At 51.1% G+C, this 13,513-nt stretch overlaps 1 protein-coding gene across 1 annotated transcript in view; it reads left to right on the forward strand.

The window, feature by feature from the left end:
• UNC13A (unc-13 homolog A) overlaps positions 1 to 13,513 on the forward strand; it is a 64,767-nt gene that overhangs the window by 8,371 nt on the left and 42,883 nt on the right. Inside the window, exons 2-9 of the mRNA XM_077859453.1 lie at positions 1,134 to 1,163; positions 2,011 to 2,110; positions 3,993 to 4,110; positions 5,413 to 5,536; positions 6,194 to 6,267; positions 7,231 to 7,285; positions 9,384 to 9,419; positions 12,291 to 12,498. Coding sequence (XP_077715579.1) covers positions 1,134 to 1,163; positions 2,011 to 2,110; positions 3,993 to 4,110; positions 5,413 to 5,536; positions 6,194 to 6,267; positions 7,231 to 7,285; positions 9,384 to 9,419; positions 12,291 to 12,498 — 745 coding nt within the window. The remainder of the gene's footprint in view (positions 1 to 1,133; positions 1,164 to 2,010; positions 2,111 to 3,992; positions 4,111 to 5,412; positions 5,537 to 6,193; positions 6,268 to 7,230; positions 7,286 to 9,383; positions 9,420 to 12,290; positions 12,499 to 13,513) is intronic.

The raw sequence follows: 13,513 nt of genomic DNA on the forward strand, positions 1-13,513 counted from the left end.
GGTAGAAAGAGCCTTATTCTCATCGTATGCCGATCTCGTTTGCCTTGGCTTTTGTGAAATGGGCGTGTATCGCCTCCTCAAACAAAAATGTTCATTGAAAAGGAGAAAGGGAGATGAATTGTGGAAAGCAGGAGAAAGAGCTCGGTTTGGGAGCAGATACAGAGTGAGGGGTGGAAAAAGATGCTGGGGGCAGCTGCAGGGTGCAAGAAATTTTGAAAGTTTAATATCCTGTGAGAAAAGCCAGTAAAGAGTGGAATTGCTTTAAATCACTTGGGACTGTGGGATTATGTGAACAAGACTGGACCACGTGGAACCCTGACATATATTTGGATTTTGCCTTTCATAAGCAAGTTGGGCTGGGCAGGCTCTAACAACCTTCCAGCCAGGGGTGGGATGTCTCTGTGTGTGCTATGGAGCCACCTCTCTGGGCTGCTCTGTTCCACCTAGCCCAGTCCCCTATGAATATTAGACCTCAAACTCCTGGAGCATTTGGTAGGACAAACTGAGCTGGATAATTGGGGGAGAAGTCTCACTGGCCTGACAGGGGGAGGGGGTCACTGGAGATTGTCTTTCTCCTCTCTCTCCCCACCTCTTTCCCTCCCCAGCTGTTCTCTCTCTCTGCTGCAATCTTGGAGGACTTCCTGTGGGAGGCCTCTCCTGTCCCCTACCCAGCTCCTTCTTTTGAATCTTGTTCAATTGTGGGTAAAGGCACAGCTGGAGGTGGGGGAGCTTTGGAGGGGTTTGATGGGGAGGAAGGAGGGGGAGAAATTACTCTTAGGGTCCAAATTTCCTTCAACCCCTAGGTCTGCCTGTGCTCATCTATCTGATGGCTTCTTTTTCTCCCTCTCATCCCTGCCTGTCTCTTCTCCTTCCTGTTTCTCCTCCTCTTCTTGTCTCTTTGTCTCTGTCTCTGATCTGATCTCATCTCTCTATCTTGCTTTTGTTTTTGTTTTCTGTTTGGTCTCTTGATCTGTCCCTTTACTCTCTATCTTTGCTTTTCCTCTTTGTCTCTTTGTTTCTATGTCTTTCTCCTCCTGTCTCTCTTGTTATATTTCTATTTTGGTGTGTCTCTGTCTCTCTCTTCTCCCTACTCTCTCCCCATCTCCCTTCCCTATCTCTATCTCTCTCCACAGTAAAAAAAGCCAAGTTTGATGGTGCCCAAGGTAAGTGCCTCTATTCCTGCTCTGTCCTGTGTTGTCTGTCTGTCTGGGTCTTGGAGAGATAGGGGAGGAGGTCTGAGCCAGTGACAGGGGACTTGGGCTACATGTCTTCTGAGCATCACAGAGTGTCAGACTTGGCCTATGATCCCAAAGTCTCCCCAGCCATCTCCTGGAGAATCCAGCGGAGTGGTGCTCACCCTGAGTCAATGGCTCTTCCTAGGATCCTAAGGGACAGGGTGGGGGCTCTTAGATCAGGCTACAGGTGGGAAAAGTGAGTGAGGCTCAGAGAAGTGAGGGGAGTTTCTCACAGTCAATTTTCTTCCACTACCTGGGGCCTGTCTTCCCAGCTAAAAACCAAGGTCATTGTACATAGTCATTTCTTAAATTTTTTTTAAATTTTTATTTATTTATGATAGTCACAGAGAGAGAGAGAGAGAGGCAGAGACATAGGCAGAGGGAGAAGCAGGCTCCATGCACCGGGAGCCCGATGTGGGATTCGATCCGGGTCTCCAGGATCGCGCCCTTGGGCCAAAGGCAGGCACCAAACCGCTGCGCCACCCAGGGATCCCTACATAGTCGTTTCTAAGCAGCAAGATTAGGCATCCCAAGAGTCCACATCTTCCTGAACCGAGGCCCTTCCCTTGTGCTCTGAGGGACTGGACGGGAGGGACTTGGGGAGCTGGCCTGGGGTATAGGCATAGAAACAGCTCAGTATATTGGATCTGGTTACTGGACTGTGGTCTCAAGCACTCAGAGATCCTGAGGGATCATAGCAGGGTCATCTAGAGCTTAGGAAGGGGCATGGGGGGTCCCTGAGCCACTGTACTGACTCCTGTTCTCACCACCACAGAGAAATTCAACACGTACGTGACCCTGAAGGTGCAAAATGTCAAGAGCACGACCATCGCAGTGCGGGGCAGCCAGCCCAGCTGGGAGCAGGATTTCATGTTGTAAGTCTGCAGTGACCAGGCTAGCATGGCCTGGCACCTCGATGGTCCCACAGAGCAGAGCTGGACACCTGCATGTCGTCTGGGACTCCACTTCCTCCTCCCTCAGTCCCATGTCCAGCCATCAGCTTTGCCTCCAAAGCACTTCCTAAAGCCAGTTGCTTCCCTTTATCTCCCTGGCCACCAGCCAGGTCCCTGCTGCCCGCCAGCCTCCGCCCCTGGCCTCCTGCTGCTGCCTGCCTCCTGCCTCCTAGCAATCTGTTCTCCTCCAGGCAGTCAGGGGGATATTTTTAAAACTGCAAATCACATCCTGTCACTCTCTAAACTGGCTCATGGCTCATGGCTTGTGAACCTCAGAACAAAACCCACACTCCTCTCCAAGACACCCTCTTTCTAGGCCTGGCCCCTGTGACCTGCCAGTACCTCCCTCCATCTCTCCTGGCTCACTTGCTCCAGCCACCTCCACCTCTGGACCATTCCTCCTACATGTCCAGCTTGTGTCTGTCCTAGGGCCTTTGCACTTGCTCTTCTCACCTCACCCCCTCCCAGCAGGCTCCTTTTCATCCTTCAGGTCTCAGCTGTGTCCCCTCCTCAGGGAAGCCCTCCCTGACCACCATACCCAAAGTGCAATTAGAGAGTAATTTCAGCCCTAGTCACCAATTATTATTTTAGTCATCTGTGTAATTTCTTGACACATTTCTGGCCTGTAGCCCTGGACTGTGAGCTCTAGGAGCCTAGGGTCCAGTTGGTCTCTGTCTCCACTGTGAGTCCCGCTCCACATGCCAAGGACAAGGCCTGGCACACAGTAGGTGGTTCAATAAATATTTGCCTGATAACTAAATGAATTCATGACCTGGACCCTCCCCCCAACCTGGAGCCACTCACGGCCTTGTATTACATCCCATCTTCTCTGATGATGACCAGCAACCTGTGCCATGTCTTCTTCTAAGGCTTTAATTAAATCAAACTTTCCCACAGCCCTGGGATGGAGGATGCTATTCTAATCCTCATTTTACAGAAGAGGAAACAGAGGGCCAGAGAGGCAAAGCCAACTGCTCAGTGTCACACAGCCTATACTTGGCAGAGCTGAGATTTGGACCAGGCATCCCACAAATCCATCCCTGAGCAGAGTTTACCTGGGCACTAGTAGTGGTAGAGGCCATGAGACAACTCAGTTGGAATCTTAGAGCAAATTGGGGAAAGAGGGGAGGAGTTGGCCCTACAATTTTAGGGAAGATGTGAAGGGAGAGAGGCAATGTGGTCCCCAACTCCCTGAAAGCCAGTTACTGAATGATCAGGTCATAGATATATGCAAGGAGAACATTCCTTAAGGTAAATCTTTGGTAAATTGGTGAATTCAGTGAACTGGATGTTCACCAAGGATTTCTCCCAAATCTGCATATTTCCAGGGTGTGGAAAGTGCTTAGAGGTGGTATCATTCATGTTCTCAGGAATGTCCCATGTGATTGGATAGAGGTGAGCCTGGGAAGGTTGGAGGCATCCTGAATGCCCTTATCCTGGGGTGACAGGGAGCCACAGGGGGTGTTTGAGCCTCTTCCTCACTTAGCCAGTATGCTCAGGGTCTGAGGGCTCAAGGAAGGGCCAAGGGGAGTTGGGGGTGCAGGAGATGTGTGATATCTTCCCCCACTCCTTCCTCCCAGCTTGTAGTCCTATTCTGCTGTGATACCCTGAGCATGTAACTTAACCCTTTGGACTCAGTTTCCCTCTATAAAACAAGAACCGCTGTGTTACCTTCCTGATAGGACTCACCCAGGCCTGGGTTTGAATTCCAGTTGGCCGTGTGTCCTAAGGCAGGTGAACTGACTTTTCTGAGACTTCACCCCTTCACTCCTACCTCTTCATGCTCCTCCCCGTCTCTCCACAGTGAGATTAACCGCCTGGATTTGGGGCTGACGGTGGAGGTGTGGAACAAGGGTCTCATCTGGGACACAATGGTGGGCACCGTGTGGATTCCCCTGCGGACCATCCGCCAGTCCAATGAAGTGAGTGGTGGACCAAGGGTTGGGGAGGAGTGACTTGGAGGAGCCCAGAGGCCAGTGGCCTACACAACACGAATGTGTATCTCTATCCTCCAACAACATTTGTGATGGTGGCTCTGAAGTAACCAGGGCCTGAACTCCTTCCATCTTGTTGCTCTGCCTTTCTCCCTGGGCAGCTCAGGATGGCTGCTGGAGGATCCCCATGACATCTGCATTGCTGTCAAGGGAAGAAAAGGTGGCGGGGGCCGGGGGGGGGGGCAGGCACCCTCTTGGTTAAGGACTTAACCTGGAAGCTGCTCACAGCACTTCACTCACATCCTATTGGCTAGAACTTAGTCATGTGGACACTTAGCGGCAAGGGAGTCTGGGAAATGTAGTCTTAAGCTACACAGCCCTGGGTCCAGCTAAAAATGTATTTCTATGGAAGGGAGGAGAAGGGGTATTGTGGGTAATTAACACTTTGTGCAGGGGGAAGGCTACAACAGACTGAAGGTAGTAGACAATGACCTTGGCCTCCTCTCTGGCCTCCTGGCCTTTTGTTTCACCCCTTCCACTCAGACCCTTCATGCTGAGCTCAGCAGGATCTTACCACTCTAGGACCTTTCCTTGCTGTCCCTGTTCATCTCCTTTGGGAGGCCCTCTTGATGGCACTCGCCTGCATTGCCAGCCTCATCTCCACTCCCCACCCAACATTCACCCTTTGTAGGCCCCAAAAAGATGACCTCTGAACCTTCACATGTGCTGTTCCCTGGGCTTCAAGTATCCCTTCCCATCATCCCCTGAGCCCAGCTCCCATGCTTTCTCCTCCAAGAAATCTTCCCTCATTTCCCTCTGAATACCCCAACCCCCTTCCTCTCTCTGGCTCTGTCCTGACCTCTCCAGGCTGGAGGTATCTATATCATGCTCTGTCTCCTGTGACTGCAGGACTGGTTTGTTCACTTGGAGTGGGGGGTTCTCCCCTGGATGGAGATCAAGGATTTTATTTGAAGCCAGGGTCTCATATGTCCATGAGAGATGAGGAATGGCTGTGTAAGCTTGGGACTACCCCTTTATGGCCCCACAGGGCCTTCTCTCTGGGTCCTTGCCTCTGAGTTCCTTGGATTCACCATGTTGTCCTGGACTGGAACCTTCTCTCTGAGTCTCAGTTTCTTTGTCTGTAAAGTGTGAGCATGACCCTGCCTCTTGGGGTGTGGGTGAGATGAGGGGAAAGGCATCTTCTGTGAGAGTAGGGGCCCTGTCAGCATACAGCAGATCCCTGCTCCCCCCGCATCACTTTGGACCCTGTCACCCCACCCCAACCCCCAGGAAGGCCCTGGAGAATGGCTAACATTGGACTCTCAAGTCATCATGGCAGACAGTGAGATCTGCGGCACCAAGGACCCCACCTTCCACCGCATCCTCCTTGACACCCGCTTCGAGCTGCCTTTAGGTGAGTGTGGGGCGCACAGGACCCTCACTAGACCCAGGAGCATGGCCAGGCCTGAATGGGTTCAGATTGACCTGCATTCTGAGGACAAAGTTTCTTGTCCCCAGAGGAGAGAGTTTCCCAGCTGCAGTGAGTCAGCGGGTCATGAGCCTGCCATGTGCAGAGTACGCCCCTGCCACCCCTCTCCGTCACCAACAGGCAGCAAATGCTTCTTAACCCTTGGGGCTTAGGTCTGAGCTGCCCTGGGCTGATCTTTGGTGAGGTCTTAGGCTGTGGGGTCAGCTGGGGGTAGGACAAGAGGCAAACAGGGACAAAGAGACATGTAGAAATAAACAGCAGCAGAGACATAGAGAGGCCTGTGGAAGCAGCTCAGTTCTCTCCACAGCATCTTTCCAAGAACCCATGGCTTCCCCGCCCTTGTAATGCTAGGATCTGGCTCCTCTCTCATCCTCTCTCATCTCTCATCCTCCATGCATTCCCAAGGCAGCTCTGGTGGGACGGTGGGGGAGGGGGGGCAAGCGGGGGAGTGGGACACCATGCTGCCCTCCCTTCCTCTTCCTCCACCCCCTTGAGACCAGCCCAGAGGCCCACAGGATGCACTGGATGAAGGCTGAGGGGCAGGGAGGGGTTCCGGACTCACAGCCAGGGCTCTGCTTCCAGACATTCCTGAGGAGGAGGCGCGCTACTGGGCCAAGAAGCTAGAGCAGCTGAATGCCATGAGGGACCAGGATGAGGTGAGCACTGGAGGGGGGAACGCTTTTCTTCTTGTGCTTATCTCTCTGTCTCCCCATGTCCTCTACTCTCTGTATCTGCTTCGCTCTCCACTTGTTGCCCTCTGTCTGTGTCTCTAATTGGACTAAATCAGGGTCCCATCTCAAAGCAATGATGGCGTCAGAGAACATACAGTCCACCACGGACAAACTATTTCAATCGGCTCAAGTCCTGCCCTTCCCAGGTACCCTCATGGAGACACAGGGGCCCCACACCCCTCAACTCCTTGAATTTCACTTTCAGATTTTTTAAAGATTTTATTTATTCATGAGAGACACACACAGACAAGCAGACACATAGGCAGAGGAAGAAGCAGGCTCCCTGCAGGGAGTCTGATGCAGGATTCAATACCCGGACCCGGGATCATGCCCTGAGCCAAAGGCAGAAGCTCAACCCCTGAGAGACCCAGGCGTCCCCCACTTTCAGACTTTTTAAACTTCTCCCCCACCAGCCCTGGCCTCTGTACCTGTTCTTCCACGACATTTCCCTTCTTCTCCTTGGCTCTGGATCATCACAGGGCAAAGACCCAGTGGGGCCCAGAAGACAAAGGCCAGGAAGAAAGAAAGGCAAGACCAGAGCTCTCTTTAGTGGGAGTTGGAGTGTCAAAAGGCAACACTCACATGATAACAGAGCAATTTTTGTCTAACCTCATTTCTGACCTTCTTCTTTATGCTGCTCCCTGCCTCAGTTTACCCCGCTGCCCTCTCTTTCTCCTACTTCTATTTGTTTCTTTCCTTCGTCCGTGTTTCTCACTGTGGTGTGTGTGTGTGTGTCTTTCTCTGTGGACATCTGTATTCCTTCTCCTGCAGACAGAGCGGATTTGGGAGGCAGGGGGTAGTCAGGATGGAACAGAGCAGAGGACCATCTTGGTCCCCTGCACTCTGGCCCCTCCTGAGAGGAACCCTCCCTCCTTCCCTCCCTCTCAGTATTCATTCCAAGATGAACAAGACAAGCCTCTCCCTGTCCCCAGCAACCAGTGTTGTAAGTACCTCTTGATTCCTCCCTGGGCATCAACCGAAACCTCCTCCCTCCCCCACCCACGAGGGTTCTGTGTAACAGGCCACTCCCCTCCAGAGGAACAGGTCCTAGGAGTGCACAGCGTCTGCTCACAGTGCAGTGGAAAGAAAAGATCTGGGGCTTGAATGTGAGTCCTGCCTTACTCTGTGGTCACAGCCATGCCAGTGTCCCGCTCTGATCCGTAGGGTCCCCACTCTGAGAGCTGTTGAAAGGAGTCCTTCTAGATGTTTGAAAAACACTTTGCAGACTCTTTAATTCCATTCATCAGATCCTGGATGAGGACCTGTAACTCATTCAACAAGCTTTCACGGGGGTCCGCACGGACTCCCCCAAGCAGCCCACAGTCAGATGGTGCAGACAATCCTGCTAACACAGGTACAATAGGCACACCATCCTGGTGTGCAGTGGATGAAGGCTGTTTCATTTGCCTGTTTTCTTAGATAGAGAAACTGAGGCCCAAGAGGAGAAGCGACTTGCCCAAGGTCACACACCCAGTAGGAGGCAGAGCTAGGATTTGAACTCAGGTCTGAAGGACTCCAACTGTGCTTCTCTTTCCACTGCTCTGCATCTATTGATAATGATGATGATGATCATGTTCCTCTGACTGTCCCTCCATCGAGGCTAAGGCTAAAGTTTTCAGGAGTGTTTATCTTCCTTGGCCTTGTGGTTACTCCGACGCACCCAGACCAGTTCTACATGGGCCAAGGAGATGTCTGTCCGCTGAGAAGTGCCCTCTGAGTCCTCCGGAGTGGGAAGGAAGTGTCAAACCAAACAGCCTCAGGACAGAGCCCCCACCCCCAGACATTTTGACTCCACCCCACCTTTCGACCTCTTTCTCCTCTTCCATTTGCTTCCCCATCCCCCTTTCATCCCCCTTCACAGTCTCCCCTGTATCCATTGTCAACCCCCCTACATGCCCAGGATGGTAATGATGGAGCCTGGTGGGTGGAGGAGCTGGGGGACTGCAGTTGAGGGGCCCCGTTTCTACCTTAATATGGGGGTACTATTGAGAAAGTCCTCTGACTTCTCTACCGGGGAAGGAGTCCTCACTGCCCTGAGTAATTACTAATCCCCTCCCTGGTGAGTGGAGTCACTGAAGGATTGGAGTGGAGACAGTAAGAAAGTGGAGGCAGGAGCAGATGACAAAGAACAAACACCTGGAGAGGTGGACTGAAGTGAGCGGTGGACTCAATTTGAGAATGGAGACCTCCTCCCAGCATTTACCTCTGAGTTCTTTCAAGAATGTTTCATCACCTCCATTTCTATTTTTTTTAAAGATTTTTATTTATTCATGAGGCACACACACAGAGAGGCAGAGACATAGGCAGAGAGAGAAGCAGGCTCTTCACAAGGAGCCCGATGCGGGACTCGATCCCGGATCCCCGGATCAGGACCTGAGCCAAAGGCAAATGCTCAACCGCGGAGCCACCCAGGCGTCCCTCGTCACCTCCATTTCTTGGAGGGGGCAACCAAGCAGCAGAGGAGATAGGATTCCGGTCCAAGGCATTATTCCCCCCAAGATGCCAGGTTCTGAGGATGAACAGATGGGGGAAGATGTGGTCCAATCCCTGGTCCTGATGCTTGAAGGCTGTGTGACTTTAGGCTGCTCACTCTACCTCTCTGGGCCCTGTTTCTTCACCTGCAAAAGGAGCAGAATGATTACAACCCACCCATCATGGGTGTTTCCAAGTTTAGATCGCCAGTTCAGCGTTTCTTTCCTTGTATTCCAGAAGGGGCAGGGAAAGAGTAGGGCCTGCTGACTCCAGAGTTCAGAGTTGGAAAACCCTGGACCCGAGTGCCCCCTTTATTATTTTCTGGCTGAGCTTGCAGCCTCTGTGCAAAATGAGGCTATTCTGACTCCCTTCCAAGGTGATGATTGAAGGTGTCACGAATGTCAGGGGTTGAGATGATATTCTGAGAAGATACTCAGGGCAGGAGGGGATCGGGGTCCTGGGGTGTGAGGAGGAGATGGGGAAAATGAGGAAGATGGGGGAGTACCCCTCCCCCTACCCCCCCTCCGCCTCCTGCTCCCTTTTATTATCTCTGCCCCTTCTCTTTGTAGGCAACTGGAATTATTTTGGCTGGGGTGAGCAGCAGAGTAAGTACTCAGTTTGATGTTCTGGGAGGCCGTGGGGAAGTGGGTGCCTTGGCAACCCTGAGGCCCCCATCCCGCCACCGGGGAAGCAGGGAATCTATGGTGTGCACACCAGGGCCTGACGACTGGCAAGGCCCCTCCCGTGCCCGCCTGTCCCCTGACCATTAACGTCTGTCCTGAGGGTCCTGCTTTGTTTTGTGGGGAGTGGGCACTATTACTGGGGTGGGGGGGATTCAGCTGGGAGGAGTGGGCATTTAGACCAGAGACCTGCCTGTTTCCAGCTGGGCGCTGTGACCCCTTCCCCCACTCCCACCCGCGTTCCCCATGTATAATGTCATCTCCTCTCCTGTGACTCCTTCCTCTTTTTGTCTCCCTGTCTTCCTCTTCCACCTGGAAATGAGCCCCAGTGTCACTCGAGGATGGTAGATAGGGAGTGAGAGGGTATCAGAAGGAGCAGCAGGCACATAGCATTCCAGAGACCTCAGCTCCCAAACCACCCCCACCCCATCTTCCTCCAATTTAACCCCAGAGGAAGGAGTCAAGACACCCCCTACCCCACAACTGGAGGCTCATTTACCTCCCTGAGGAATCGCTCCCTTTTCTCCATGTCCTGCTCTTCCCAGAGAAATCCAGTCTTTTAGCCTGAGCATGAATCTTCCTCCTTCCCTCTACCCCACCAGCTGGGAGCTCCTCCACCCGGTGCCCCCCGCCCCATATCCTGATGGACAACCTCCACTATGCCCTCCCTCCAGGACCAGGGAAACTGTTCACAAATACTTTGATCCAAAACAATTTGTCAAAAACCAATTTAGCCAAAATAGGCATTTGGCAAACAAGAGGGCTTGGTAACAAACAATTTGCCACCAACAAATAGTACAGTTAAAAACGAAGACAATTTTGGCTGAAACCAGTTTGGCGAAAGCTGATAAATTGGATCAGGAAGAACAAAGACAATTGGGTCAAAACAAGAGTGGTTGAAAATACCTATTGGGAAGCAGGCAATTTGGCAAAAAGCTATTTGGTAAAAAAGCAGAGTCTAGGTAGAAGCAGAAAGAATCCAATAGGAAGCAATTTGCTCCCAAAACAAGACAGCTTGTCAGAAAAAAATTAATAATACACCCACAGCCTCATGCAATTTGGTTGGAAATGTCTTGGCCCGGTCAACAACAGTTTGGTAGGAAGAATGCCCATTTGCCTAAAGACTATACACCCAGGTAATTGGATAGAAAACCAGTTGGTCAAGGGAGCAATTTGGTGACACTGACAAATTGTCCAGACTTCCAGGGGGTACTGTCTGGGTTTCAGATCCCCCACTTCAGGCTCTTATGGCCTCACAGTTCCACCCCAATGCCTGCGGATCTGAACCATGGAGATTCACATCTGCTTCTGCCTAAAATGCCAGCATTGATGATGGCACAGAGCGCATCAATCAGATGCTGGCCACGTATGACAGGGACAGGATAAAAAGCTTGTAGGTCACAGTGGTCCAAGTCAGATGAGAAACCAGGAAGCCAGAATCACCTTGGTAAGGCCAGCTTCGCTAGCTGAAAATGAATGTAAGTTTTCTCAGAATGCTAAATAAATAAATAAATAAATAAATAAATAAATAAATTTGATGTGGTAAACATTAAAAAAAAAAGGACCTGCTTGTCAAATATATAGAAACAGACACGACTAGCTGGAAAAAACTTAGAAGGTTAAAATAATAAGGCAATAAAAGCACACAAACATCTGGGAAATGAGCCAAAAAAACTTAACAGGCGTAAAAAGGGGCAAGCAACCTTCTTGGTATTTAATATCACCAGTAAATTGATGCCATTGCTGAGAGTACCATAGACCACCTAGTCAGAGGTTTAATTTAATTTTTTTTGCAGCCCATTTATTTTCAAGTATTGCTTTCTATTTTTTTTAAAGAGAGAGCATGCACACGCACACGTGCCCAGGGTGGTGGTGGGGGGTTGGTGCAAGGAGGAGCAGAGGGAAAGAATTTCAAGCAGACTCCCCACTGAGCCAGACACAGGGTTTGACCTCACAACCCTAAGATCATGACCTGATCCAAAATCAAGAGTGGGGTATTTCATGACTGAGCCACCCATGTGCCCCTCAAATGTCACTTTCTAAATAAATGGAGTCTCTCCCGTCCCACTACAATCTAACATCCTTCCACACTGTTCTTTTCTTATCAAGGAAAATAAACCAAACTAAAATGTCCCTTAATTCTCATAAAACACTTGAAGTTCAGCAATTCCACCCTTTTCCATTTTAGTGATAGATTCTGAGTGTGTGGCGGTCTTGCTAACTAAGAATGCAATCCTTTTTGAGGACTATAGTATCTGTCAGAGCCCCTTCTTTCTTCCCACACGTGAGTTCAGACCTAAGATCCACACCCTTGGATATCAGGAAATCTCTGAGAGTTAAAGGAAATTTATACTCCACCTTGTCCTCCTGACTTCCCTCTAAACTTTTCCCTGAGTGTGTGACTCCTGTTATGGGAAGCTCACCGTCTGATGGAAAAACTCCTCTTGTTTTCAGAGAGCTTGGACTTTAGCAAAGTCCGTGCTCACATTTGAGCTGAAGGACACCCTCCAATTTGTCCTTATCCTTCTCACATTGTAGGACCTACTTTGGACCCAAAACTCTGAGTCCAGTCTGACTGGCAAAGCAGAGTTTTCCCCTCCCTTATCCTAAAGCTTCTACTTCTATTAACAGGACCCAAGGTCTTTTATTCATTCTGGCCAAGATTCCCCTGCTTGGGTTAGCAGCCACTGAAGATTTCCCTAGTCTGAGGAGTCTGAGAGATTGGGATTGGCTTTCATTGTGTGTTCTCTCTCCCTCCCCTCCTCACTCTCTCCCCTCCCCTCCTCTCTCTTCTAGATGATGACCCTGACAGTGCAGTGGACGATCGTGACAGTGACTATCGCAGTGAGACAAGCAACAGCATCCCGCCACCCTATTACACTACATCCCAACCCAATGCCTCAGTCCACCAGTACTCTGTCCGCCCGCCACCCCTGGGTTCCCGGGAATCCTACAGTGACTCCATGCACAGTTATGAGGAGTTCTCCGAGCCACGGGCCCTCAGGTAAACACCGCGGAGAAGGGGATCAATGCGTGTGCATGTGCGTGTATCTGGCTCTGGGCCCCAGAGTGGAGAGAGGGGTAGAGGACCCAGGGAAGCTGGAGGTGGAGGTAAGTGGGTTTAGGAAAGCAGCATTCATACTTTCTGGTGGGTAATAGAGCCCTTTCTTTCTTTCTTTTTTAAAGATTTTATTTATTTATTCATGAGAGACACAGAGAGAGAGGCAGAGACACAGGCAGAGGGAAAAACAGGCTCTCTGAGGGGAGCCTGATACGGGACTCGATCCCCGGACCACAGGATCACGACCTGAGCCAAAGGCAGACGCTCAACCATTGAGCCACCCCGGTGCCCTAATAGAGCCCTTTCTTTACTCTTGATCTTGTAAGAAAATCTCATACACTTGGTAAAAGATGATCCGTTTTGGCTGAAGAAAGAGGGCTAAGTCAGAAGGCCCCTGAGAGCTGCCCCTGAAAATGGGGGTGCCTTGGCGCTCCCTTTAAGGGCACTGTGTGCTCTCTGACTGGGCAGGGGAGGGGTGGGTGGAGGAAGAGACGAACATTCGTGGAGGGTGGTGAAGCATAGTGATGTTGGAAGGACGCCCAGCAAGCAGCCAGCTGGTGGTCCTGGCATGGTCCTGCCCAGCCCTCCCTAATGGCCTGACTCTGGGTTTCTGAATGGGAGCCATGGGCACGGTGACTTGGAGCTGCCCCTGTTCAGTCTAGACATCATCACTAGTCCCTTGAAAGTAGGCTGTCCCTAGATCTGTTCAGTAGGTGAGTCCCCTGGTGCTCATGGACCATGGCACCTCTCAGTGCAGGTGCTGGTCCTCAAGCCTGAGAGGCTGACTCTTGTGCGGGCCCTCCTCGCTGACCTGATCACCCCAGCCCTGGTTTCCAAACAGAATGATGACGAACATGATATTAAGCAGTTTGAATATTTGTAAATATTCCACTTAGGGTGGTGTCTGAAAGTGCTACACAGTGACCGTTAGGTACACAGCACAAATAATGGCGTTTGG

Source organism: Canis aureus, chromosome 19 (assembly GCF_053574225.1).
Source record: "Canis aureus isolate CA01 chromosome 19, VMU_Caureus_v.1.0, whole genome shotgun sequence".
Lineage (NCBI taxonomy): Eukaryota > Metazoa > Chordata > Mammalia > Carnivora > Canidae > Canis > Canis aureus.